This window comes from Erinaceus europaeus, chromosome 5 (genome assembly GCF_950295315.1).
Source record: "Erinaceus europaeus chromosome 5, mEriEur2.1, whole genome shotgun sequence".
Lineage (NCBI taxonomy): Eukaryota > Metazoa > Chordata > Mammalia > Eulipotyphla > Erinaceidae > Erinaceus > Erinaceus europaeus.
Window position 1 is genome coordinate 112,904,630 of NC_080166.1, and position 24,256 is coordinate 112,928,885.

General features: G+C 40.2%; 1 protein-coding gene across 8 annotated transcripts in view; it reads left to right on the plus strand.

Moving 5' to 3' along the window:
* Positions 1 to 24,256, plus strand: part of DCLK1 (doublecortin like kinase 1) — a 383,977-nt gene that overhangs the window by 306,869 nt on the left and 52,852 nt on the right. For 4 of the 8 annotated variants that reach the window (XM_060191632.1, XM_060191629.1, XM_007520275.3 and 1 more), the window contains 5 exons: positions 1,712 to 1,796; positions 4,475 to 4,583; positions 9,680 to 9,737; positions 10,475 to 10,594; positions 13,641 to 13,787. In XM_060191632.1, coding sequence (XP_060047615.1) covers positions 1,712 to 1,796; positions 4,475 to 4,583; positions 9,680 to 9,737; positions 10,475 to 10,594; positions 13,641 to 13,787 — 519 coding nt within the window. The other 4 variants (XM_016186924.2, XM_060191628.1, XM_060191631.1 and 1 more) reach the window with 3 other exon arrangements.

Here is a 24,256-nt window from a genome sequence, read left to right on the forward strand (position 1 = left end):
CCATATTATACATACAAGGTATTCACAAACAGACATATGTAAAAGTTAGCAGAGCCTGGCTTAGAAGCTCATGCATTTATAATACTTTCCACAGTTGGTGAGGACTACCTAGCTAGTGTCACACAGAAAGATCTCTGATTCTAGGTCATGATCCAATCTGAATCCTTTTTGCTAACTTGACATGGTACAAATGTTTGCCGCTGGACACAAAGGAAAACTGGGAGAGTGATTACAGAAAAAATAGCTCAAACCATCAGACTGATGTGATTCTTAGGATATTGGGGAATAAAGAACATACCATTCAACCAAGGTGACATTTAAGGGTATATAAGAGTAACCTCAGATCTTCTAAATGTTTTATAAACAAGTCAATGCCTTGCAGATTTAACATTTATCCTTATTGTGTCAACTGTCAGCTCCAATGAGCTTATTCGATGGAAAATACTCATCTTAACTGCACCCAGGAAAACTTCCTATGGCAGTTGGTCCAAATGACCCTGTGGTGATTTAATTATATTTTTTTCCAACGTTGTTAATTTTTTTTGCAGAAAACTGAAAAAAATTATAACTACCTATGCTGCACACTGTTAATTACAATGAAATTATATATAAAAGCTTCTCTTCTTTCCTACTTTGTGTACAGCTTAGGCTGGAGGGACTGGGGAGGAGGTTGAAGGGAGACAGGTAAGCAGAGAAAAAATAGGTCAATTTTGCTTCTCACCACCTCTTCATTATTAATTCAACTACAGATGCTCTCTCCCTTCTCTCTGCTCCACAGACAGCCGGCACCATGAGCCAATGTCGCCCCCTCACCGCCTCCTGCTCCCATCAGGCCAACCAAGTGGATAAACCCAGGGAAACAGAAGGAAGATCTTTTAGGACAAGCTGTGTTCACTATTTAGAGATATCATTGAAAAGTGCAAACTGTTTTCTCATGGAATAGATGCAGAGCTGGAAACATTCATTGTTAAAGAAATGCCCCACAGCTGATGCTAGTATTAAATATTTGCATTGTTTCATTCTCTGAGCTTTCTGTTGAATAATAAAGTTGGGCATTCTGTTCGCTGCCATGGGTCTTGGATCAAAATATTACAAAGGAAAACCCAAAACCAAGGGAATCACAAACTTAAATTTGATCTTTTAAGATGATCTTTGCCCAAACTTGTGTTTAGTAACTTTCAACATATCAATAACCTCTCAGATACTTGTATCTTTATCTCAAAGTGGAATTAACAATCCCACTCTTCTACCTTTCTCCAAGGATGTGGTAATGCTGAATAATTTTAAAGGTTATTCCATAAAAACAAACTGAAGAGCAATTTTTTCTATGTAAGAATAGAAAAAAATATATTGAATGAGATCAGTATGGTGTCATATTTGAGGACTGTTTGCAGATAGACTGTGGAAGAGTGAGATGAGATGACTAAAATCTGCTAAACATGAGCAATGAGCTGAAAGATACTGAACTTTGATTAAAAAGTTATGGAGCTTCCAACTTTACGATGACTAGCTTTTCACCATTAACATCAACTATCGGCTGATAGAGTAGGAGGGAAGAGGCAGTCTGAAATTAATAGTTCAAGAGCCCCCTTTCCCAGTATTACAGCCAAATCTGCCCTGGCAGTGGGTGCAGATATCTCCAGAGGTGCTGGGCACCTGGAGACTAAGGCACTTGACCAAGTGTTTTTATTCCTTCTCTGTTCCCTTACAGAGCTCTCAGCATGGCGGCTCCTCTACTTCACTTGCATCCACCAAAGTCTGCAGCTCCATGGATGAAAATGATGGACCTGGAGAAGGTGGTAAGCCTAGGGTTTTGTGTCTAAAAAAACATGACCAGCTTTTACTGAGGAGGTGATAGGTTGGCTAAATTTGTTCATGGAAGCTGTAATGGCAGAATGAAATGGACAAACTTGAAGCAGCTCGTAAGGGTCAAAAGCAAGGAGATGGAATGTGGTGAATGTGCTTTTACAAGGGGTGGTATCTATTGTATGGGAAAGAGCAGATGGAGTTTAGCTGATTTGGGGAACTTTCACACCTTTTGGGTTTTTTATTATCCTATGAATGTCAGATATTTCCCACTTTGGAATTAAAAGAGCATAATTACTACCTTTGTTCTCCCAATTCTATTCACTTTTAGATATTAAAGGCAATTTATTTTCTTGACTGTCATAGCCCTACAGATGTACCCTAAGTGAACTCAGTATGTGAGAGTAAGGTTTCACATAATTGATTGATGGCAAGTGAGAAAGAATTCCTTGTACTTTAAGCTAACTGACTTTAGAATTAATTTCTGTGTGATATGGTCAGCTGACCAGAATTCTAGAATAAAGTTTTTCATTAATTCACTGGATTATTTTAGATAAGCCTCTTTCAACTCTCCACATCCTAGTTCTTCTTTTATATATCAAAGATGGTAATCCATACCTTGTTCCACTTTTTAGATTGTTACCAGGCTTTGAATGGCAAAGTATTCAGACAAATATAAAATTGATGTAGTACAGACATTATTAAAAACCACATCCCTTTATTTTAAATAACATTACTTAATTTTCTTCAAGAGTATCTTGGGAAGAACATGTGAGATAGGTAATTTGTACAAGGATTCTTTGGTTACCATGTGATATCAGACATCCTAATTTCAAAAAATATGAAATCCTATAATCTAGAAGTTTCTCTTGTTCTGATGTGTTGTATATACTTGATAAAATGAAATGATCCTTAACTAAACTTGGAGTATAGCCTCTGATCTAAAAGATACTTTTTATCAGTAGTCAGGGGGTTGAGACCTCAAGCCATGTGCTCCAGATGTGAATGTTTCCAGTGAATGTTTCACTGGAAAGTGAGATGGAGGTACCTCTTTCCATTTCTCATTCACAGGGTTAGTTAAACTTGTTGCACTCAACAGTCAAAGATGGTTACTCTTATCTGCATAGTAAAGAACTTTAAGACCTTGGCACCTAGGAGATATCTTATACATTTGAGTGCTTTGCTGTGGATTCGAAAAATCTCATCTCCAACCATCTCCTTTAATGCCCATGGAGTAGATGAAAACCTCCAGACTGAACCCTCCAGAGACAAAAAAATTGTGACATTTTTCAGGGTGTGATGAGATGGCAATAATTGACTCCAGCATTCACTTTGTAATCTGGAGAGTACTGTGACAGCTTCAAGTGGGCTAAGAGTCAAATGTCACCTCTAAGCAGGTGAAGAGGCTGCCCAAATGCCAAGGGCAATAACAGAAAGACAGTTGCAGCCGGTCTCTTATGTTTGTACCATTTTCTCAAAATCCCATTCACACTAAAAGCCAAAGTGGTACAGCTTGAGAATTAGCCCAAACCAGAATTAGGGTCCTAAAGTGGTCCTCTGACACATATGACCACCCCTGTCCATCCCCAACAATACAAACTAAAAAATAATACAGAAAAAAAATCACAAAGAAAGCCCATTGACTACCTAAAGATTTCATTTTATCTTGAGAAGATATGTTTAACCGTAGTTGATGATTACAGGTCAGAATAGACACACATTCAGAAAGCACACTCGGCTTCCATCACATTTTGTATGCAGGTTGCCTGAGGAGAGAATGAGGATTTATAACTTCAGAGCATGTAAATTTTAAAACCCAGCTGTAAAAGGCTTTTTACATCCCTAAGATGTTAAAGGTTATCCAGTATATTTATGTGACCGAAGTGTGGCTTGTTTAGTTTTATGGCCTTGGATATTTAAGGCATTATTAGGCATTTGTAAAATATTTCAAAATGCATTTTAAGGGGGATGGGGGTGAAATGCATTGTGTTAGTGGCACTAATGTAATTGAAACTACAAACCCAGTTCTGTTCACAGACTTAATAGACTTCACAATTTTAAATCAACATCTGCTCTGCAGGTTGCTGGTGGGAACATTTGTCTCAAATCTGCTCATTGATAGCGGGATGGGAGGCAGTCAATCAGTGCTTCCTTCACAAGGAATTTTACGGAGATCTCTATTTCAGGATGTAGGAAAGCTGAAGTGTCCGAACAGCAGACATTTTTCATGTGTGTACAATCAATAGCAAGCCGCCCAGGGGCCCAGTGTATTTTCCTCTGGAGCCGTACCTCAGAATAGTTTGCTGTATATGGTGGAGATTCAGTAAACGCTATTGATCAAATTGGTGTGAAATTAAAAAAAAACAAAAAAAAACTTTCCTCCTCAGAATCCCCACTGAGATAGAAAGCATAAATTTCTGTTTCAAAGGTGGGGATGAACCTCATCAGTTTTACATTTCCTTTTTATCTCATTTGTCTTAGTAAAAACCAAGGCACATACAGTGTCAAAGTGATGGTGGAGGGGAGGGTGAGGGGGGGCTCACCATAAAGAAAATGACATTGATTCTGAATATGTTCCAGTCTATGAGATGATACTTCGAAATGTCTTCTTTGTGAAACATCTGTGTTCTCTTTTCTATCAATAAAAACATGCTAATGATTCTTTCAGAAGTGTTGGAGGAAGGCTTCCAGATTCCAGCCACAATAACAGAGCGGTATAAAGTCGGAAGGACAATAGGAGATGGCAATTTTGCTGTTGTCAAGGAATGTGTAGAAAGGTGAGGAGGACATCATTTGCGTCAAGGAAAGATTTGGCATTATGTTCCAAGAGTTTGTCTTTATTTGTAGTCCATGGTACATATGGAACAGGTTAATGTTCCAGTTCCAGATGTAACAAAAGAAAGAGAAGCCCTCTAACAACAGATTTGAAAAATGTAGTGATTCCTAGGGATAATCTATAAATTTTAAGGGCTTTGATTTTCCTCTTTAATATACTGGGTGAACTTTGCTGGACCTTTCAGGTAAATCTTTTAATTTTTTTTTAATTGCTAGATTTTTTTCCCTGCACTTTCAGGGATATTTAAATTATAGAGGACAGGATGTTCTCATATAGGGTATATATGTAACAGGTACTACTGGAAATATGATAAGCTTGAAAGGATTTATAATTTAAATGTACCTATCCCAACCACAGTAGTCAATACTTGAAAATGGTTTTTTAAAATGTTTTTATTATTTTTATTGGATAGAGACAGCCAGAAATTGATAGGAGGAGGGAAACTAGAGAGGAAGAGAGACAGAGAGACACCTGCAGACCTGCTTCACCACTTGCAAAGCTTTCCCCCTGCAGGTGGCGGTGGGGGGCTCACACTCACCCAGGTCCTGTGCACGGTAACATGTGCGCTCAACCAGGTGCACCACCACCCAGCCCCCTTGAAAATGTGTTTTTAAACCAGGTACTCCTGTGGATCAGAAGAAAGGGTTTAAGTGAAAGACTTATCCCTGGGCTCTACTCTTGATACCTAAGCAAGAATTGTAGTTAGGACACGAGAGTGAGAGAGAAGTGGGAGATGATAAAGAGAGAAATCCAACTCTCTTAAATATTATCTCCACTGGAGCAGAAGATCCCCTTTGGAGCAGATTGCCAGGCCTCTCCACTGCAGGACTGCTGGTGTCTTGCCACCTTCTATCATCTGTTGAGTCTGGCGTGGCGACCGAGTGCTGTTTCTCCTAGCTCCACCAGGAATCCCAACTGTGCTTTAGATCAACACTGTTGGTCCTCCCACAACAGAAATGTCTCCTTTCTCCCTCCAGAATGGATTCGCTTTTCTTTCCAGCTTGAATTGTGTTCATTTTGCATGTGTTCACATCTTAGGTCCCACAGTCTGAACCTTTGATGACTAAAACAGATTACTCCCTTAAAGAGCATTAGTATTTCACTCCTGCTGAACAAGTACATATGGCATGTGCCCTCTCTCCCCAGAGGTACCACGGAACATTCTTTTGATATTTTCCAGAGGGCCAAGAAAATAAAAGCAAGCTAAGAATGTTGCAAATGGCACACACTGCTGGCTGTGCTCTTTGCCATATTTTAATGATGAATAAGTATTAACAAGAGCAAGTTTGTTGTGTTCCCTCTCTCCCATTTAATAATTTTCTGTCAACAGGAAGATGTTCCTACAACAGTGAGACAACAGAAGCATTGCAGAGGCCTTTGTGCCATGGTCCCATGCCAACACCCTCTTTGGTTTCCATGTAGATTTCTGCCCTTCCCCCAGTAGCGGTTTTATAAGTGGCCTCTAGGACATGCTAAAGGAAGAAGCTGTGCACTAAGCCACCCATGATTCATTGTTAAGTTACTCTGGGAACATTTTGAGGCCCCAAAGAAAACTCAAAGGGTTTCAAAACACCAGTGAGTGAGAGGTCAAGGCATGGATAAAGGGCTTGTGTTGGGACTGAACTCTTCTGACTCTTGAACATCACCACATGAGGTATGAAGGGTTTAGTTGAGACTAGTAACTGTCTTGGGTGTTACCTGGTTCACTTCCATCAACTGCACTGCTGGCATATTTCCATAGTGGAGGCATCACAACTGTATTAAAATCTTAGCTGCTGCCAGTTCTACTCCGCCCCGCCCCCAGCCCCACATACTCACCTGGAAATCTGAGGAATTTCACCACAAAACTGCTGGCTTCAGGGTCAGGCAGTGGTGCACCCAGTTGAGTGCACACGGTAACCTCGACCAAGGACCTGGGTTCAAGCCTCCACTCACTACCTACAGAGGGGATGCTTCCCAAGCAGTGAATCTGGTCTTCAGGTGTCTATCTTTCTCCCTCTCCATTTCCCCTTCCCTTCTGAATTTCTCTCTGCCATAACAAAGTAGAAAGAAGAAACAGATGATAAGGAACAAGTGACCACAGGGAGTGTTCTTAGTGCCAGCACCAAGTCCCAGAGAAATTGCTGACCTTAGCAAAGTAGGCAGACTCAAACTCACTTGGACCAGCTGAGACTTTATTCTCCTCAGGATGAGTTTCATCCACCTAGAAGATCTCCCAGAACCTCAAGAATCCTGTACTGAGAGCTTGAAGGCATCTCCTTCTAAAGTGGGATTTGAAGAATGAGTCCAGGTGAAAAAGCACACTGCTCCCTGCTAGCTGATGGTTTTGTTCCTTCTTTCCTTCCTGAGGACACTCCACCAGCTATGGCTAGAGGACTTGTGTTTACATACTAACTAACATTCCACCAGGAGCTATTTGACCACAGGTTCCGTTCCCAGTCCTTGCAGCTACACAGTCATGGAGGTGGTTGAGCTTGGCTTTATACTAGTTGATAAGCAAGGTTACTGTCTGCTCAGCCCCTTTTTGTTGGAGGTGGGTCTTCCAGTCACTCTCCTAACTGCCACTGTCCTCCATCCACCCATGTTTCCAGAACTCTAGCAGCTGATGTGGAACATCTCCTAGTACAGGGCTGTGCTGGGTACTTCTGAGGCTATAGGAGACATGGGGTATATCCCCTCCCCAGGAAACCCTCACCACTGAACAAAAGATTGCTGTGACATTGATTAAAAAAAAAAGTACAGTGGAGAAATGCTTAGGAAACTGTTTTCCCCTTCCCTGCAGCAGTTTTTCTCTTTTCTTCTCCTTTCTTTTCTCTTCTTGCTATCAGGGCTCTTGTTGAGGCTCCATGCCTACATGACTTCACCACTCACTGGTGGCCATTTTTTCTTTCTCTTTATGGTACCATTGGCAAGATTAGTAACAACTGAATTTAGCTCAAGGTGGTAAAATCTGAAAATCCCTCTCTAGAACTTTGAACTCTAACCTGGAGTCCAACTTAATAGAAAGATGACCTTAAAACCTGAATTCCCTCAGACAGGGGAAGAAACAAAGCTTGCTGGGCCTTTGTTTGTGACTTTGAATATTCATTCACCAAGCAAAACTTTGGAAACCTCTTAAGAAAGACCCTTGAGGATGAATGTGCTTGAGTTCATTTGCTCATTTCCCTGTTGGTCTGCACATCTGACATTCCCATGTTAAATGTTTCCTTTTACCTCCTACTGAATGTTTGTACACTGTTCCAACCCCATTATCTCGCTGTCTAGTGTTGATGTGGGAAGATCAGATACCCATGTCTTGCATTGAGCCATGGCTGGTCTGTGCCTTCCTCCCCCACCATCTATGCCTAGCCAGTGTGCTAAAGAGTCAACAAAGGCTGAGTGGGAATGGCATCCATGAACCTTTAGTTTGTTTCTTCACAGATTTGAGGTACTGTGGGTTCCTCTGTATACCCCACATCACTCAGAAGGACAAGGAGGTTTACCCTGTAAAGCACAAAACCCTCTAGTGGAGAAATTAAGTTTCCATGTAATTATTTTATTCTGGTTTTATTCACCGTTTATTAAGTCTTTTCTGCAAGTTAGTACCACACAGGGTTCTGGAGGTGAAATGGGAAAAGTATTTCATGAATGATCTCTAAAATGCCTGTGACGCTCATTGCTAATAATTAGACTCTTAATTTTGGTAAATCTATTTTTTTTTCTAACCATACAGTTAGGAAGTCTTCCACTCATGATCCTATATAATAAAGATTTTATAATTTTCTTCTTGACTAACCAGACTTTCATTATACTCATTTGGATCCAGAAAGTAGATTTTAAATGATTTATTTTTTAAAAAGATTTTTAAAATTTTATTTATTTATTTTCCCTTTTGTTGCCCTTGTTGTTTTTTTATTGTTGCAGTTGTTGTTGTTATTGATGTCTTGTTGTTGGATAGGACAGAGAGAAATGGAGAGAGGAGGGGGAGAGAACTGCTTCACCCAGAACTGCTTCACCGCCTGTGAAGCAACGCCCCTGAAGTTGGGAAGCCAGAGGCTTGAACCGGGATCCTTACTCTGGTCCTTGCGCTTTGCGCCATGTGCACTTAACCAGCTGCGTTACCGCCCGACTTCCCCAGAAAGTAGATTTTAATGTATAGGTAAAATGTCATCTTATCTTACTGCCCTACCATAACTGAAATGTGAAGTAGTGATTTATTATGAATATTAAGTACTCATGGTGTTCTTTAACAATAGACTTATGCCTGCCACTGGGCAAATCACAAATGTTAACATAAATTGGGAAGTTATTTGAAGCTTGGCAATTTGACTAAGCCCTCTGTCGCACACCCATTACAAAGGAAGGCCAATGCTCATTGTGAAACAGAGAACGTCCCCCCACCCCCAAGAATTCAGACTCCCAATTTTAACACTGCTGCATGACTTTAAGAAAGTATGTTGACTTTGACTTATTCTATTTTTATTTGTATCAGACCAGTCAGCCATAAAAGGGCCAGTGGGCCAAAGAAAGTTCAGATCATGATTTTGTTCATTTCTACAGACCTTGAACTTATCAACTATGAATTTCCTGCAAAACAATACATAAGCTATAAAGTCTAAGGAGCGTTTATGGAATCTTGGAAATGGAGGGTGGCTAGGAGAACCATTTGGCAAATGGTTACAGTCACACTTGGATGCAAAACCCAAGAGAAGCTGGGAAGAAGAGAGATGGAAACTCATCCTCTCTGTGTTCTGGTTACAACACTTCAGAGGGAAGGGCAGTCAGCCCAGCAGGTGGAGCTCTACATGGCAGTAGCAACAGGAGTGTTTTCTTACAAGTATTAAGCATGCACAACTCAACATGAACAGCTCAAGATGTTTCTATGCTAGCATATTTGTTGTCCTAGCACTCAATGCCTAACAGTTTACATAAAAAAATGAAGAGAGTGTCTCCAAAATATTTACACCCTGCAAGATCCGTGGGGTGAGAAATTAACCTCTAATAAAACAATTCTATAAATCTGAAATTAAGTATATTAAAAAAAAACTTTCTCTACAGGTCAACCGCCAGGGAGTATGCTCTGAAAATTATCAAGAAAAGCAAATGTCGAGGCAAAGTATGTATAAGATTTATTATGAAAGTATATTGTTGGCGGGGGGGGGGGGTTTTCAAAGAAACACAACCTGATTAGTTCTGAGAAAAACCTAAGCTTACATTAATTCTTGAGTTTTGGTGGGGTTGGAAGATAGTTTCTAATTATAATATAATAGTATTCTATAATTATTTCTGGAACTGCTCTGGGATGATTTGCATATTTCTGTACCTTTTCTTTTTATTCTCAAAATCTTTTTATATTTTAAAATTTTGATCTTTATTATTTCATAGAGAAACTGTGAGGGGGAGACAGAGAGACAGAGAGACACCTGCAGCCCTGCTTTGCCACTCGTGAAGCTTTCCCTCTGCAGGTGGGGTCCAGGGGCTTGAACCCGGGTCTTCGCGCACTGTGGCGTGTGCGCTTAACCAGGTGTGTCCTCACCTGGCCCCCCTTATCTTTTTTCCTTGACTTTTTGTTTTGTTTTGTTTTTATACTCTCACTTTTGAAGTTTCACTCAACTCTTCTATGTGCAATTATAACTTTTATAATTGGTTTCAAACTTACAGTCATTATCCAAGGACCTTTGACATCTTTTGGCCTTTCTGTGCTATCTGAATATCATATTTGAGGAGAAATGAATTGTTTGTTAACAAAATATATCTCCTTTGATCCTCAGATGTTATAGTTTTACTCACTTGTGTTAGTTCCTCGTATATTTTGGAGTATAGATAAGTCGAAGTAATATTTCTCTTGGACAGGAGCACATGATCCAGAATGAGGTGTCTATTTTAAGAAGAGTGAAACATCCTAATATTGTACTTCTGATTGAAGAGATGGACGTGCCAACTGAACTCTATCTTGTCATGGAATTAGTAAAGGTGTGTATTTTGGAAATAGAAGTCAGCCTATAAGAGGTACTACACTTACTCTTTGATAGAATTCTGCCCTTCTCTCATCAGCATTTAATAACTTATTCATTGACACGTTGGTTAAGTGTTATGACTCTGGAATTGTATGACAAACATTCAATTCAAACTTAAATATCTCGTGAGGGAAGTGGCTTGGCAGTAGAGCAGATGCTTTACATACGTGAGGCCCTGGGTTCAATCTCCTGAAGCATCTAAAATCAAACTTAAATATCTCAACATTAGGTAGAACTCATATGTCAGATGAGCTTATTGGTAATAGGACCTGCAACTACATAGGGATGTTTTTGTGGGGATTCAAGAGGTGTTTTCTATCAATTTGTGTTTTTGCTTTTTTTTTTTTTTGCCTGCAGGAGATTATTGCTGGGGCTTGGTACTAGCACTATGAATCACTGGCTCCTGGTGGCTTTTTTTTTTTTTTTTTTTTGATTGGGTAGGATATAGAAATTGAGAAAGAAAGGGGATATAGAGAGGGACAAAAACAGACACTTACAGACCTGCTTCACCACTTGTAAAATGATCCCCCTGCAGTTGGAGAGCTGGGGGCTCAAACCAGTATCCTCACGTTTCGTACTGTGTGTGTGCTTATCTCAGTGCACTGCCACCCTGCCCCATCTATAAATTTGTGTAACACAAAGTATTATATACCAATCTGATCAGTATTACCTCTGCAATAGAAATGAGTCACTTTTCCATAAACTACATCCAGAAGTATCACCCATTCTTACAAGAACAAACTTTCAACATTGTCACCATCATAAAAAAAATAATAATAACACACAGGCCCAATAGTAATGTGAATAGTGTATGTAGTGAATAGTGTATGTGTATAGTGTTTTAAATGGATGTTGCAGTCTCACGTTCTTACAAAAAGTTGTGTTTTTACTGTCTTCAATCATAGAATTGAGGGATAGTTAAATGTTGGTAAAGGCTGAATCCTATATTTCCTTATTTTAATTTTTCATAGTGAAAAGGTTCAAAATTGAGTATTTAGAATTGTCTAAGATTTATTTTAGCATTCAAATTATATAAGAGAGAGGGGGATGCCAGCATGTCTCTCTGGTACATGCAATGCTGAGGATCAGACTGGGACACTCAGGCTTGTTAAGGTTTGCACTCTGGCAGCCCACTGGATGTTACCTGGTTACAGGTTTTCCCCTCAATATGAAAGTAGAATGCTCCTTTTTTGTATGATTTTGTAGATTATTTATTTACTTGCATATGGGGATCAAACCAGTAATTTTACACTTTATTAGTCTGTAAAAAAAAAAGGAAAAGTATGCTAATTTGCTGAATCGTAGGATATTGAAACAATAAAAGCACAAACAGCTTTGCTTTTCGGAGAAATGGGGCATTGAGATGGAAAATGTTCACTAAAAAACCCAACACTAGGTTCAGTCGCCAGCACCACCATAAACCTAAATTGAGCTTTGCTCTGGTTTCTCTCCCTCCCTCCCTCCCTCCCTCTCTATTTCTTTCTCTCTCTCTCTCTCTCTCTCTCTCTCTGTGTGTGTGTGTGTTTCTCTGTGTATCTCTTTCATTAAGAAATTAAACAACTCCCAGATTCAGTCCCCTGCACCACCATAAGCCAGAGCTGAGCAGTGCTCTGGTTAAATAACTAGTTAATTAATTAAACAAGGCCAGGCAGTAGTATACCGAGCACAAAGACTCAGGTTTAAATTCCCAGTCCCCACTTGTAAGGGGAAAACTTCACAAGCAGTGAAGCAATGCTGCAGGTTCCCTCCCTCTTCCCCTTCCCCTCCCTCTCCCTCTCTCTCCTCTCTCCCCTCTCAACTTTTTGTCCTATCAAATTAAAAATAATAATTAATAAATGCTTAAAATAAAATAACCAAAGTATTTAAAACAAACAAATAGCAAAAAGGATCGCTTAGTTTGGGAATGACGGAGGCTGAATGGACAGTAGAAATCATAGACTAACAGTGGAATCACACAGGGCAACAGAGGGCCAGGCCAGGTGCTATGACTTGAAAACTGTCAGCCTACAAGAGCTATATTTTGATTTTGCTATTTAAGAAGAAAAACCCAGTTCCTTAGGACATTAGGTAACAGATGAACATAAGCTACTACTGCGCTTAGGTAGCTATTTGGTGTATGCTACGCAGGAATGATGCAAATACTAAATATGGGTTAGTAAAGCAGATTTCTCTGAAAGGGTTTTAAATAAATGGGACTAAAATTGGAGCCTGACATCTTCCTGCTTTGCCAAATAATAAACTAGCAAGGAATGAGGGAAACAAAAGTTTACATGTTAATAGTCCTAGAAAACTTTCTTTGAATAATGAACATCTCTGCCCTCCACGTTCCCTTTCTCTTTCATCTTTGGAATGACAGTTTCTGGTTCCTTACAAAGAAGCACATTATTGAAAAAGAAAACACTATGCCCATTCACTAAATCTAGAGAATGAAGATTGTGTGTGTGTGTGTGTGTGTGTGTGTGTGTGTGTGTGTGTATGTGTGTGTGTTCATTTTACAAGGCAGCAGGATCTTTCTTTAAGGGTGTAGTTTGCAGAATGACTTGTTATTTATTTATTTATTTATTTATTTATTTATTTATTTATTTATTTTGGAGAGAGCTGGGGTCATGAATTTAACTGTCTTGCAGAGAATTGGAATGAGGCATATTAGGATAGCCAGGTGTCACAAGGTCACTTCCCTGGTGGCCAGGGTCTGCCACCTGCCTTCACATCTCCTCCCTGGCTGGGGGCTGTGGAAATGACTGAGTCTAACGACAGAGAGCCCACCCTACCTCTTTTCCTTGGGTTCTGGAGGAAATGTCCGTAGCTTCACAGAGGGAAGGAGTCTGATAGCAAGTTTCTGGGCCTGGTAGAGAAAGTGGCCTTAGGGAAGGAAGGGCCTAGGAGCCCAGAGATCCTGCCTCCATTCTCCATTCATTTCTTTCTCCTGTGTCAAAACAGTCTCCAGGCAACCTACAGGCCCATCTGCTAACATGCTGCTCTGCCTGCTGTTCTTTTCTCAGGGAGGAGACCTCTTTGATGCTATTACTAATACTAACAAATACACTGAGCGAGACGCCAGTGGGATGCTGTACAACCTGGCCAGTGCCATCAAATACCTGCACAGCCTGAACATCGTGCACCGAGACATCAAGCCAGAGAACCTGCTGGTAAGAATGTTTCTTTCTTTCATTTTCTATTTATTTATTTACTTATTTATTTGCCTCCAGGATTATGACTGGGGCTCAGTGCCAGCACTAGGAATCCACTGCTCCTGGCAGCCATTTTTTTTTCCATTTTTATTGAATAGGACAGAGAGAAATTGAGAAGGGGGGAGAGAGAGAGAGAGAGGGAGAGAGACAGATAGACACCTGCAGACCTGCTTCATTACTTGTGATGCAGCCCACGTTCTGATGGGGAGCTGGAGGCTTGAACCAAGATCCTTGGGCAGGCCCTTGTGCTTTGTACTATGTGCGTTTAACCCACTGCACCATTGCACCACTGCCTGGGCCCCCATAGAACATTTCCAACTTCAGAGAATTTGCAGTTTCACACAGTCACAAATGAATAAAAATTTTTATTTATTTATTTATTAATCTAGTTTATTTTTATTGCCACCAGGGTTCTCTCTTAGACTCAGTGCCTGCTTGAGGAATCCAGTGCTCCTGAAGGCCATTTTTTCCCTTTTATTTGACAGGACAGAGAGAAATTGAGAGGATAGAGATGAGACATCTAGTGAGAGAGAAACCTACAGCACTGCTTCATTGTTCCTAGGTGGGGACCCAGAGCTTGAACCAGATTTCTTGTGCATGGTAACATAAATAAAATAAAGAAATTAAAGCATTTTTATTGAGAAGGGCTGGATCACTCCATCTTTTCTGTATTTCTGAGGTACAACCTGTAGCCTCAGGCATGAAAGACATGTGCAGTCCTGCTGACCCACCTCTCCAGTTCCTCTTTCTTTTTTTAATTTTAAAAAAGCAGGGGAGGGGAAGAAGTTGGTAGCATACCTGGTTGAGTGCGCACATTAAAGTGCATAAAGACCCTGGTTCAAGCCTCTGGTCCCCACCTACAGGAGGAAAGCTTCACAAACAGTGAAGTAGTGCTGCTGGTGTCTTTCCCTCTAATCTCTCCCTTCTCAATTTATCTCTGTCTCTATCACACACACACACACACACACACACACACACACAGAGACACACACATTTTTTTAAAGTAGGATGTTGGCTAGTGGTGAACTCAGCTGAGCACACATGTTACCATGTAGAAGGACCCAAGTTAAGTCCCCACTCCCCACCTGCACGGAGAAAGATTTACAAGTGATGAAGCAATGCTGTAGCAGTGCTGGTGTCTTTTTTCTCTCCCTCTATCTTCTCTTCTTCTCTCAATTTCTCCCTGTCCAGTCAAGTAAAAGAAAAAAATAATATTTTTATTTATTATTGGATAGAGACTGAGAGAAATTAAGAAGGGATAGGGAGATAGATAGGGGAAGAGACAGAGACACCTGTGACCCTACTTCACTGCCCCTGCGGCTACAGAGAGACTATGACCCACATAGTCAATGACTGCCACCTCTCCAGATTCAAAGGAGGTCTCAAAACTTTACATCAGGCTCAACCTGACGCTGTTGACTGGCTACGGAAGAAGGGCAAACGCTAGAAGAAGACTGCTTATTAAGCTTTTCCCCTGCAGATCAGGAGCTTGAATCCTGGTTCTTGCACACTGTCATGTGTATGCTTAGCCAGTTATACCACTGCCTGTCTCCAGTAAATATTTTTTAATAAATTAAAACACAATCAGAAATATCTTATCCTCTTTACAACTGTGTGGCTGACCTTACATGCGCTCAGTGTATCTGGGGGAAACAAAGTTTTCCTTGTCTGCAAGCAGATGAGGTTCCTCTCCCGGCCCAGTGAAGAGGACTATATAGGAAAGAACTGAGGTGACAGAGACTGGGCCTGGGAGAGCTGTCACTGGTGACATGAGGAGTAACACACATATTTTTATTTTTTATAATTTTTTACTAGTTATTTAATAATAATCGACAAGATTATGGTATAAGAGGGGTACAATTCCTGATAGTTCCCACCACCAGAGTTCTATATCCCCTCCCCTCTACTGGAATTTTCCCTATTCCTTATCCCTCTGGGAGTATAGACCAAAGATCTTTATGGAAACAGAAGGTTGGAAGGTCTGGCCTAGTAATTGTTTCTCCTCTGGACATGGGCACTGATAGGCTGATCCATACCCCCAGCCTGTTTCTCTCTTTCTCTAGTGAGGTAGGGTTCTGGGGAGGTGGGGTTCCAGGGCAAATTGGTGAAGTTGTCTGTCCAGGGATGTCAGGTTGGCATCATGGTAGCACCTGCATCTTGGTAGTTGAAAGGTATTAAGATATAAATCAGAACATTTTTTAAAAATAATCAGGAACCTAGAGATAAGAGTATATCTAATGAAATTTGGGGACTTCATATAGGAAGAAGCTAGGAAGTCTATTTTAGGTATATTCCAAGGGGCCCATGATTTTACCCATTTTTGACTGAGCCTAACATGCAGGTGGGCTAGGAGTATTGTCTGGGACGATGGTGTCAGAGTTGAGGATAGGTCTAGATATGGGGAAAGTATATAAATACCATTAACTCTAAACCCATCAATCTGACCTCGGGCCCATGTCTATTCATATTTAGCACAGGAGCCTGTGTAACCTCTGCATCCCTGTCAGTCTGAGCTCACATTCCATGGTAGTAACATTCATTTTGCTGACTATTCATGCTGGCGTTTTCATGAAATTTCTTTAGCTTCTCGCCCCTCTAACCTCCATCCTTGCTCTTTTACTTTCACTATTCATTCCTGAGAGTCATGTATTAAATATGGCAGTTAGTTTGTCCATCTCTTCAGAAATCTTGGAATAAAAGGTTCTTATTAAAGTTGGTCCAAAGACTCCCTGTGTCAGAATTACTCCCAGATGTCTGTTAAAGAAAGGGGGGGGGCGCATAGTTCTGGGTATCTCTTGCAGCCCTTCCCAGTCAGAAACTGGTGACTGGCGACAGAGTTACATTACAATAAGCTCCCCATGTGATCCAAGTGACCACTCCAGTTTAAAAAGAGATGAACAGGCCAACTCCCACCACACAAATAATGGCTGAGGAGATATTCTGTCCAAGAAAACTACCTATGGGCCCACTGTGCTCAGGGCCTCATGTTTATTGTGTCTTTTGATCCTCACAGCCACTTTGTGGTGAGTTTCCAGACATGAAAAGACCTGAAAAAGACATGAAAAGGTAAAAAATAATCATTTATAAATGGAAGAGCGTGGTTCTTAGCCTAGTTCTGACCTACCCCCAAACCTTGACTTTAACCACTGGCCTCCACAAAGCTGTGACTATGGGAGAGTTTTGTTTCAAGGCACAAGAGAGACCATATGCCTTCAGAGGGTTGACATTCAAACAGGAAAAGTAGGCATTCAAGAAATAAATACACAAGCAATTAGCCAACTGCAAGTCTGTTAGCCATTTTGGAGCTACTGGCTAATGAAGGCAGCTGAGGTCAAATGGCACATTCTGCTGTGATTGCTCCTCAAATTCCACATCTCTGCAGTAGCCTAAACATTCTCTCATCCAGAAACTGTGGCAATTTTCCCTTGCCTGCATTCCTTATTTTTTGAGTCCTGAATTAGGTAGGACTGTCTCGTGGTACGAGACTACAGCTGGGTCTTTGTTTTCAGATTTTTTTTTTCTTCCAGGGTTAGCAGTGTGGCTCAGTGCCTGCACTATGAATCCACTGCTTCTGGAAGCCATTTCTGCCCCCCCTTTTATTGGCCAGGACAGAGAGAAATTGATAAAGGAGGAGGAGATAGGGAGAGAGAAAAATAGACACCTGCAGACCTGCATCACTTTCTGTGAAGCGACACCCCTGCAGATGGTGATCTAGGGGCTGGAACCAGGATCCTTGTGCGGATCCTTGCACTTTGTACTATGTGCACTGAACATGGTGCGACACTACCTGGCCCCCACATTTTCAGATTTTTCTTAAGTACCCCAAATTCAGTGACTTGAAATTGAAATTTCATTTTCCTGCCCCTTTTGCTCTTCAGTTTATGCACCCACTGTTCTTTTGCTTCTCATTAGTGTTACCTATTTCTGTAAATGATTTGCCACACTGCAAGGTGCTTTTCCTAAAATTACAGTTTGTAGGACACTTTTTAAAATATTGTGCTCCTTTGAATATATTTCAAATGACCAAAAAAGTTCTCTCCCTTTTTATTATTTAAGAATGTGACACATATACATCATTGTAATCATTTGTAATATAGGTTTAAATGTTAATCTGTATTATTCACTACGTATGACATATATTTTCTATAATTATAACACACATATATAGTAATTCTTCTCTAGCATATGAACTTCTTACTGTAGAATGGTAGTTGTTGGTGAGTTTTGCATGGATGTAAGATGAAAAATTAAGATAGAATATGTTTAGTAAGACTAGGATGACACTGTTAACCATACTTCTGGCTTCTTTCCTTTCACATTCTGAAGTTTCTGTGGAAACAAGAGCAAACTGTAATAGGAAGTACACACTCACACACTCAGGAGTCATAGTCAGATGGACTAAGTTCAAAACCAACTTCTTCACTCTTTCATGGACTAGTCTTATCACCTGGAACCTTAACTCAAGTTGATCTTTTATGAAGATAAAGATGATCTAACTTATAAAGCATGCATAATGCTTAGTTAAACCTTCCTTTTCATTTCTTTTCTGTTTGTGATAAAAATCCCAGTCAACCCTAAAAACAAACTTATTTACCAGACTTTCATCCTTTTTTGACTTTAAAAATGTTTTTTAAATGTTACTCTTTACCCATGTTTTGATTTGTCATCTTGTGGCAAAATGTGGAGTTACACATTATTTTTGGAAATTGCTCTGGAAAAACCCACTGTAATTGTAACAGAAAAAAAAAAATTGCCATATAAGCAATAAGGCCTTACTTTCCACTTTGCTTTACAGTTTTACTGAGACTTAAAAAAATAATTTGCTAATTTTTGCTAGTTAGGTTTTTTTTAATATTGTGACTAGCAGGGTAACTTATACCATGCTAGTGTGTGTCTAGTGTAGCTACAGAGTTCAGTTTATATAGTATCACAGTGAACACTTAATTTATTTACTGGGGCTTAGTGCCTACAGGACTCATCTGCTCCTGGTGGCCATTTTTTCTTTTCTATAACCAGGGGATGAGAGACAAAGAGAGAAAGAGAGAGAAGTAACACTGCCCCACCACTTGTGAAGCTTTCTTCATACAGATGTCCCCATATGGTGACCCAGAGTTCAAACCTGTTACCTCAGACATGGTAATATGTACAGTCCCAGACTTTTAAATTTTCAATTGTTACAGAAAAGTTAAGAAAAAATAGTTTGATTTTGAGAGTCTGTATTGATTATATGAGTTATTTAACCAGGTCAAAGAATTTTAATGAGAAAATGTGTTTCAATTTGCAACAATAATGTTCTTTGCCACAATTTAGATGGAAATTGGGAGCTGACACAATATACCTCATAGTGATGATTTTTTATTCACTAGACCTGATATTTGGTAGTTATGTAAGTGAGTGGTACATGGAAGAAAGGGGAGACAAGATGGGAGAGGAATGAGAGAGGTGTGAATGAATAACACTTCTTCACAGATTAGATGACAGAACCAACATGACTTGTGCAAGTCATTGTCAGTTCATCTATTATACTGACTCACATTGGCCTCAGTCTAAACCTCCCTAAGTGGAGAGAGAAAACTAGTTCTTCCCCAATTGCACTAATGCATAAGACCAGTGCCCCAGTTGCACTAAGGTGTATTAGGACCAGTGTGGATGAGTGTGTGCATGCCTTATCACAAAAAGGAGCTCTTTACTTCTAAGAGGATGGCAGTGGTAATTGTGTGGAAATGTACCCCTTATCCTACAGTCTTGTTGATCATTATTAAATCAATAAAAAAAGAGAGATGAGATGGAAGGAAGGAAGGAAGGAAGGAAGGAAGGAAGGAAGGAAGGAAGGAAGGAAAGAAGGGAGGGAGGGAAAAAGAACACTACCAACAGCTTTCAGTTTCCATGATTTACCACTAGATGGCAAGCTTGTGCCCTTGGCAACCTATTTCTTCCACAGAGCTTGGGAGGGGGCCTTTTAAAATGCTATCCCATGCTACCTCCTTAAGAAAACTTTACTGGGGAGTCAGGCGGTAGTGCAGCAGATTAAGCTCAGGTGGCACAGAACGCAAGGGTTGGCACAAGGATCCCAGTTCAAGCCCGTGGCTCCCCACCTGCAAGGAAGTCGCTTCACAGGTGGTGAAGCAGGCCTTCAGGTTATCTATCTTTCGCTTCTCCTCTCTGCCTTCCCCTCCTATCCCCATTTCTCTCTGTCCTATCCAACAACTACAACAACAATAAAAACAGCAAGGGCAACAAAAAGGAAATAAATATTTTTTAAAATCTTAAAAAAAAAAAAAGAAAACTTTACTGGTAAAACTGTAACTTCCATTACTATTTCCTTAGGTTCCTGATATTATCTCAGTAATTTCCTTGAAATTTTCAAGCTTGTGTTCCAAAACTTTTTCTTCCAATATCCCCATTATTCTCTTGAAGAAAGTGGTTTCTCAGAGAACCCTCCTGTCTTGATCAAGATTTTCCTTGCAGACACTCAGTGTCTCAGTGGTGGTTCCTGCTCTTGCCGGCCCACAAAACAAAATCATACATGCAGGTCATGATCCTCATTTCTACTCTGTGGATTACATATGCTCACAAGCTCTCCTGTTCTCCTTAAGTGACCAGTTGTGCCCAACTCTTCTTAATTGCCAGTTCAAGCCAACAAGATCACCAAACAACAGATTTCTTCCCACCTTAATCCCATGAATCCTAATCCCTAAATAAATCTATGCTGTGATAGGCTAACAAATTCTGCTGTCAGACAATACATAAGGTGTGTTTAGAGACTACAAACACAGTTGAGAACATCTGTAGTCCGTCACTGACCTATGAGTTTGAGCCTCCAGATTGGTGGATTAATGCAGTGGGAATGACCCAGGAGAAGGGAGCCAGAGACTGAGGGTCCAGGGGCCTGTCACTGCCCTGCTTTGATTATCATTACCAGTGACTTAAATCATGATATGCTCCACTGAATGGTAAATTTGAGAACCATTTTTTCCCTATAAAAGCCTAAAATTTCGTCAGTAAAATGAATTTAAATGTCAGTGAAAAAAACATGGATCTATATGCACTTAGGGTACGGTTGTTTTTTGTTTTGCTTTGCTTTGCTTTGTTTTGTTGCCACCATGGTTATCACTGGGGGTCTATGACAGTTCCACTGCTCCTGGATGCTACTCCTCCCTCCCTTTTTTTTTCTGATAAAGACCGGGGTGGGGAGAGAGGAAGAGAGAAAGGGAGAGAAAGAGGAACACCTGCAACACTACACTACTCCACCACTCATGAAGTTTCCCTCTACAGATGGGAACTTGCGGCTTGAGCCCTCGTCTTTGTGCATGGTAACATGTGCTCAGCCATGTGTGCCACTATTTATCATTGTGTGAATGTTTTAAATAAGTATTGCTAAAAAAACAGTAGAAGGAAAACTTAGCCTGACCAGGTCCAAAGGCTATTATTTTGACCATAAATTCAGTGAGTTTCAATGGGACATGACTGCCAAAAATAATAAGACTTTTTTTCCTTTTTTTTGTTAAATGCACTAAAAATAATCCATTATTGCTCCTAGTGGCCATAATTTCCTTTTTTTTTTTTTCTTGATAGGACAGAGAGAAATTGAGATAGGGAGAGAAAAATGTAGACCCTGCAGACCTGCTTCACCACTCATGAGGCAACCTCCCTGCAGGTGTGGGGAGGTGGGGGGGGGCTCAAACTGGGATCTTTGTACAGCTCCTTGTACTTCATACTATGTACACTTAACCTGGTACACTACCACCTGGCCCCACCCAACACTTCTTTAAACTTCCTTCATTGTAAGTGGGTAACCATCAAGAGAGTCCTGTGTCTTCCTCATATTAGTTACCCCTATAGTGAGGGACCTGAAAATACTTTAACATGTCAGCGGACTGGAGTTTAGTGCAGAGATGGGAGGAAGAGAGTAGAACATGGCATACTTATCAACTATATGAAAGGAAGCCTGAGGGAAGACATGAAAGCCTTTTTGTGCCATAGATCAGATCTTTGGACTCACAATAAAGTGATGACATTTGTGGGTGAGAGATTGAAGGCTGACTTAAGTAAAAGCTTTCTGACATTATACCTGCCTGATAGTTAAATGACCTTTATTTGAGGCAGCTTGTAGTCACCAACAATATCCTGGTAGAAAAAGAATGACCATACTTCATTCTTGGGAGAATAACAGTTGATGATGAAGAGATACAAAGGTTCATGTGAGAAGATTGTGAACATTTCTCTTTTTTTAATAATTTATTTTATTTATTTAATTTTATCTCACTTGTTGGGACAGAGAGAAATTTAAAGGAAAGAGGGAGACAGAAAAGGAGAGAGACACATGCAGACTTGCTTCACTTTCTTTGAAGCTTTCCCCCTGCACATGGGGACCAGGGATTTGAACTCAGGTCCTTGTGCACTGCAGTATGTCACTTAACCAGGTGTGCCACCACCTGGCCCCTGACTGTGAACATTTCTATGAGAATAAGTCAGATAACTTGGATCAAAGGTGCTTGGGTGAAAATTCTGTTCTCTCAGTTTAGATAAAAAGTTGAGTTAAAGTAAAATAAAAACAACCTTTCACCAAAGCATGATTTAGTACAGTAGTGTGCCCTTTACAGAACTCAGCATTCACTGGGGACCCCTCTCCATCAAAAGGCAGGCAGGAAGGATGAATGTGTCCTCTTGGGTGATATGTGCCTGTCTGCCCCACTGTTCATCCCTTCTGTTATTAAGGATTTAAATAATAGGACGCATTTCATTTTCAAATGACACATTCTTATTAAACTAGCCAAGATTGATAATTATAATAATGTACAGTGTCAGCAAAGTTATGAAAGTATCTGTCATCTCATATGTACTGGCACAATAATAACTCAATAGAACCCCTGTGAATGCAAATTTGGTAACTTGTACATAACGGAAGTCTTAAATGGTATGTGCACCCAGTGACCAAGTAAGTCTACTTCTAGAAAGATGACCTAAAGGAAAAGCAATAAAAAAATGGATGCATAGATGGGATAACTCTGCTCAGTGTTTTGTTGTTGTTCGTTTGTTTGCTTTTTTTCAGTCTGGAAATAGAAGCAACTCACACCAGAACACTGGGTTCTTACATAATGACATAAAGGAGAGCCAAAAGGATACATTGCTCAAAAGCATGGGCTCAGATGTACCTGAACTCAGGCTCTGCTTTGCTATTTATTATCTGTGTAACATCAGGGATATTTCCTAGCATGTCTTAATCCACACATCTTTCATCTGCAAAATTTCAGTAAGAGTGCATTAAAGGGTTCTCAGAAAGATTAAATGAGACAATGAGTGCCAGGGAGGTATCATAATGGTTATGCAAAAGACTTTCATGCCTGAGGCTCTGAGGTCTCAAGTTCAATTTCCAGTACCACCATATGCCAGAGTTAAGCCGTGTTCTGGTATCTCTCAATATCTTTCTCTCTCTCTCTCTCTCTCTCTCTATATATATATATATATATATATATATATATCTTTTGCTCATTAAAATAAATGAATTTTTAAAAAACTAAATGAGACAATTGCCATTAAGTCTTCAACTTGATGCCCCTGTGCTAGGGAAATAGGTGACTGTAGCCATCATCACATTCACTGAAAAATCACAGTTCAGTTATATCCATGTTCACTTGGGGAGAAGATTCAGAGTTACATGCAATGAAAATAATAAATCAAGAGAGAGAAAGAAAGCTCTGAAGTCCATACCCAAAAAGGCTAACAATGATTATTTCTAGGTGTCAGAATTATAGGTGAGTTTAATCTCTTTCCTTCTACAGTTATCTGCCTTTTCTAAATTTCCTAACAGGACAAGTTGAATATTGCTTGTGTGACAAGACTATATAATATATCTTTTTTAACAGTTGCAGTGGGCATCAAGTTCCCAGAGTTTAGCAGAACTCTGGGATGTGCACGTGCTATCAGAATTCTGTGAGTGCACATTTTATGTGGCTCACTGCAGTTCCATGGGGGCTCCTTCCCAGATAGTCTCTTGACTGTGTTAAGCTGCCTAGAGAGCTTCCATTCACTTCTCCACCTCCCCAGGCATTTCTTGTGTGACTCTCCTCCAATATTGTTAATCTACTTCTGACTTCTATGTGATATTTATTATTTTTCCTATTTAATTCAACTTCTGATTTTACAAAGGCTGTATGTGTGGGTTATTGCTGGGCCTTAGTGCCTGCACTATGAATCCACTGCTCCTAGAGGCCTTTTTTTTTTTTTTTAGTTGAATAGGACAGAGAGAAATTGAGAGATGAAGTGTAAAGAGGGTGAGAGAGAGAGAAACACCCAAAGACTTGCTTTACCACTTATGAAGCGACCCCCCCCCACAGGTGGGGTTCCAGGGGCTCAAACTGGGACCCTTGCACCTTATACTGTGTGCACTTAACACGGTGTGCCACAGTCTGACCCTCAAGTTGATT